Here is a 5,267-nt window from a genome sequence, read left to right on the forward strand (position 1 = left end):
CAGCATGGCCGCAGTCAAATGACTGAAACAAATACAAGAATTTGCTTCTATCTAGAAATCAAAGGAAATGGTTTCTTTTCCCTTCAAACTTTTCTTCTGTGTCCTGGCTGCCAATGTCTTGAAACTGACCAATTTTCCATTACATTTGAGAAGCAGAAATATCTTTAGAGCAAATATTCTGCTCAATACCACAGATTTGCTCGTCAGTTGGTTGACCTTTGCTACTTGAGCATGTCCCTTAGTGGCAGACAGTATGAGCATCTCTAATCATGAGCAGAAGTATTGGGATGGCAGGCATCATAACCGTGTGTTGAGAGAGATTCTTTGGGGTTTGAATAAACGTAACAAATGCAAAGCTTGAAGAAAATATTATCCATTTCTTTCGTACTTTCTAAGGGTAAACAAATAGGAAATAAAAGCTGCTACCCAAGAAAAAAATCAAGTTACACATTATAATACATTAACTCATGTCTTCAAAAAACATGAAGGGTACATCCTAGATATGCTTTAAAAGAAAACGGGATAATTATGACTTAAATGGCGTCGGACATTAGTCTTCTTATTTCTTTATTGCCCACAAGGGGCTAAACATAGAGGGGACAAACAAGGACAGACAAAAGGATTAAGTCAATTACATCGAACCCAGTGCGTAATTGGTACTTATTTAATCGACCCCGAAGGGATGAAAGGTAAAGTCGACCTCGGCGGAATTTGAACTCAGAACATAACGGCAGACGAAATACCTATTTCTTTACTACACACAAGAGGCTAATCACAGAAGAGACAAACAAGGACAGACAAACGGATTAAGTCGATTATATCGATCCCAGTGCGTAATTGGTACTTATTTAATCGACCCCGAAGGGATGAAAGGCAAAGTCGACCTCGGCGGAATTTGAACTCAGAACATAACGGCAGACGAAATACCTATTTATTTACTACCCACAAGAGGCTAAACACAGAGAGGACAAACAGGGACAGACAAACGGATTAAGTCGATTACATCGACCTCAGTGCGTAACTGGTACTTAATTTATCGACCCCGAAAGGATGAAAGGCAAAGTCGACCTCGGCGGAATTTGAACTCAGAATGCAACGGCAGACGAAATACGGCTACGCATTTCGCCCGGCGTGCTAACGGTTCTGCCAGCTCACCGCCTTAGAAGCCATAAACAAGAAAGCATAAGTGTTCTTGGTCATGGCTTACACGGACTAAACAACTACAAATACAATAACAGCTTTAGCAACAACAGCAGAAATAACAAAAACAATATCAACAATCATGAAGAAATACATTTTATATCGTTTTGTAAAAATATACATAACATATCTCTGAAAAATAATGACAGAAGTTAGAAATTTCACCTTTCATATTTGATTGAAATTGTGTTAACCCCTTCACGTTTTTTGCTCAGCAAACTCAACACATTACATTTGAGGGAGGAATGAGCAGAGTATGTGCATCTCTAATCATGAGCAGAAGGGATAGGATGGTGGGCATCATAACCATGTGTTGAAAGGGATTTTGCGGGGTTTTTAATAAATGAAACAAAGGCAAAGTTTGAAGGAAAGAAATATTAGCCATTTTTTCATACTTTCTAATGATAAGCTATTTTATTGTTTCTTGCTATTTTACAAGCTTTTCTTTACCAACAAAATATGTATCTGCCGCGATCACTTTTTTTTCTTTCTTTTTTTCACTCTAGGCACAAGGTCCGAAATTTTGGTGGGTGGGGGCAAAGTCGGACCTCGGCGGAATTTGAACTCAGAACGTAAAGACGAACGAAATGCCTATTTCTTTATTACCCACAAGGGGCTAAACACAGAAGGGACAAACAAGGACAGACAAACGGATTAAGTCGATTATATCGACCCCAGTGCGTAACTGGTATTTATTTAATCGACCCCGAAAGGATTCTGAAAGGCAAAGTCGACCTCGGCAGAATTTGAACTCAGAACGTAACGGCAGACGAAATACCGCTAAGCATTTCGCCCGGCGCGCTAACGTTTCTGCCAGCTCACCGCCTTTACGTTTTGAGTATGGTATAGTGATATAGTTTGTACAATAGTTTCTTTTATGGCATAATTCGAAATTCATTTTACTTCGTTTATTTATTTATTCATTTATTTATTTATTCATTTATTTGAGATGCAGATAATGAAGAAAGCCTCATGCTCAAAATTCAATCCGCTTTTTTCTTTTCGTTTTCTTTCATTTTTAAAGTAACAAGTTTCAAGTTTTTTTTTTTTTTTTTCCATTTACCAGATTCAGAGGGACAGGATGAACCCTCAAATATATAACATAGTATTAAATAAATAACGGTCTCTGAATTTGGCACAAGGCCAGCAATTTTGAAGGAAGGAAGGTTAGTCGATATCAATGACCCCAGTACTTGTTTTATCGACCATGGAAGAATGAAAGGCAACAATGCTGACCCCGGCGAGAATTCATCTCAGTGAACATTAAATCCTTAATAACAATTGAAAAATTGTCGTGTTTGTGTAAAGTTAATACTATATGTTCAAGTTGTCGAGCATAGGTATGGCTGTCTGGTAAAGAAACTCGCTTTACAGCCACGCGGTTTGAGTTCAGTCTCGCTACGCGGCACCTTCTACTATATCCTAGTACTTATGGGTGGATTTGGTAAACGGAACCTGATCGTATGTATGCATGCATGTATGTATGTATGTATGTATGTATGTATGTATGTATGTATGTATGTATGTATGTATGTATGTATGTATGTATGTATGCATGCATGCATGCATGTATGTATGTATGCGTGTGTGTATGTATGTATGTATGTATGTACGTACGTACGTATGTATGTATGCATGCATGTATGTATGTATGCATATATGTATGTATGTATGTACGTACGTACGTACGTATGTATGTATGTATGTATGTATGTATGCATGTATGCATGTATGCATGCATGTATGTATGTATGTGTGAACGTATGTATGTATGCATATATGTACGTACGTACGTACGTATGTATGTATGTATGTATGTATGTATGTATGTATGTATGTATGTAATGTTTTGAGGGGTGTGAAACCACCTTTTAGCCAGTGTTGTTCCAAGTTTAGTCTGACCGGAGTCGTAGAAGCTGTCCGGGTCCCAGTTATGAGTTAACTAGCATATGTGATGCCAATCCAGCTGAGTGCCGAAATACCCTTGTTTAGTGTCAGGGTGCACAGTAAAATCACCGGGTGTGTAGGATCCTTAAGCTGTTGTCCCAGCATCCTTCCAGAAGAAAGACTCTGTTGTAAAACATACAGGTTCGCGTGATTGCTGGTCATCTCGCTTCAGCCTGTCACTAATGCAAAACCATGAAACTCAGAGCGTGGCACTTGTGTTGTACCAGCGTTTATCTCTATAATCCACTGATGTACTAATGTCTCTTTATGGTTAGCTTATTCCTTGTTCCGTCGACTGAAAACCTTATGGCAACGGCAAAGTGGTGACGTATGCAGATCTAACGCAGGTTACAGCTTTTGTCTGTCGTCAATGCTTCGCGCTAAGCAAATCTACAACAGTTTGGACGGAAAGTTAGAAATGCTATTGACAATGAGGAAGCACAAAGAGACGGCATTCATCTGTGAAGATGGACCAATCACGTGTATGTATGTATGTGTGTATGAATGTATGTATGTATGTATGTAATGCATGTATGTATGTATGTATTATGTATGCATGCATGCATGTATGTATGTAATGCATGTATGTATGTATGTATGTATTATGTATGCATGCATGCATGTATGTATGTAATGCATGTATGTATGTAATGCATGTATGTATGTATGTATGTATGCATGCATGCATGTTTGTTTGGCACGCATACACGCACACACACACACACACACGCACGCACACGCACACACACACACACACACACACACACAAGCAAACATACCGCTTGACAACCAGCGTAGGTTTGTTTACATCTCTATAACTTATTGGTTTGGTAAAAGGGTGCGATAGAATAAGTACTAGACTTTAAAAAATAAGTACTGGGGTCGATTTATCCAACTGAATCCTTCAAGGCGGTACCCCAGCGTGGCCGCAATCCAATGACCGAAAGCAAGTAAGAAATAGAAAATGACAGATCCCATATTTCTCGGCGCCAATGGTACTATTTATTTCTTAGCAAACTCTCAAGAATTTAACTTCCAGCCTCGGGTACGAAGGTCACATCTTTTGTCAGCCAATTTTAAACACTTGGGATGATTATCAGTACTAGACTTAAGGTGTCTTTGTATAGGGAACAGGTGCACACAGTAACAGGCCAACAGGATCAATATGTCGCTGAACCACAAATAAAACTTATTGGTAAAGTATGTGAAAGTACTGAAACTTTTTCAAGTCAAAATTGGGGTACGTAATCAGGGTGGTAATATAAAAGACTAAGTCATTTCCCTTAAGGAAGCTCTGTGTCCAACTATTGAAAGAGGAAGGAGGTTGACTGATTATGACAAATGTTTTTGATCACAGATATACATTTTTCTTGTCCCCCTCACCTGACAGGATTTCAATGCAACAATACATTATGTAGAACTGGTACGGGGATAGTTTATCTTACTTCAAGAAATTCAACATTTTGGAAGATCACATTTTTAACCAATTATAAAGTTTTAAATACAATTTGTTTTCAAGAAACCTTCACAAAGTCAACAGTTTCAGATGAAAGACTTCAAAGTGGAATATTTTAAACTCAAATTAGGGTCGTGCACATAACCCAGATTTTAGGCTGAATATTTGTCCATTTGTCCAAGTATCTCTGAAATTCCTGGCTGTTTCCTGAGAGTTTAGCCATACATTTATTCTTCCAAGACTTCAAAGATGAAGCTGTTAGGCTTGAATAAGAGCTAAAAAACAAAACAAAAAAACTTCAATGAAACAAAATAAAATTACACAGATATATATATATACAAACTCAAACACATATATGCATACCTATATACGGGGCGGGGGTGCTGAAAAGTAACTGGTTTTATGGTATCGCGAAAAGCCTGGTTGGGGGCCCAACCTTCTGAGTTCTTTTACAGGGCTTAGAAGAACTGCAGGTCCCCTGGAATAAGGTATGAATCTGAGAGGAGAATATGTTGAGTAAAATCATAATTAACTGATTCTCCTGTATTTTCTTTTACCCAAAACCAGGAACTTTTTCAGCCCCACCCCACCCCTGTACATATCCACCAATATACTTATAGTCGCCATGATAGATCGTTAACCACTACACACATTTTTTTTCTCA

The 5,267-nt window shown here is 38.3% G+C and overlaps 1 protein-coding gene and 1 long non-coding RNA gene across 2 annotated transcripts in view; both read right to left on the bottom strand.

Moving 5' to 3' along the window:
• Positions 1-1,279: 1,279 nt before the first annotated feature.
• LOC118765761 lies at positions 1,280-2,723 on the bottom strand. The gene is made up of 2 exons (XR_005001633.1): positions 1,979-2,723; positions 1,280-1,791 (listed from the first exon to the last, which is right to left on the bottom strand). It is a non-coding gene; the product is annotated as an uncharacterized LOC118765761 (long non-coding RNA).
• A 1,881-nt stretch (positions 2,724-4,604) lies between these two features.
• LOC115218349 (protocadherin-11 X-linked) overlaps positions 4,605-5,267 on the bottom strand; it is a 36,264-nt gene continuing 35,601 nt past the window's right edge. The window contains exon 4 of the mRNA XM_029788110.2: positions 4,605-4,878. Within this exon, the coding sequence (XP_029643970.1) occupies positions 4,862-4,878 (17 nt within the window). The 3' untranslated portion in view covers positions 4,605-4,861. The remainder of the gene's footprint in view (positions 4,879-5,267) is intronic.

The sequence above is a fragment of the Octopus sinensis genome, linkage group LG13, assembly GCF_006345805.1.
Source record: "Octopus sinensis linkage group LG13, ASM634580v1, whole genome shotgun sequence".
Classification (NCBI taxonomy): Eukaryota; Metazoa; Mollusca; class Cephalopoda; order Octopoda; family Octopodidae; genus Octopus; species Octopus sinensis.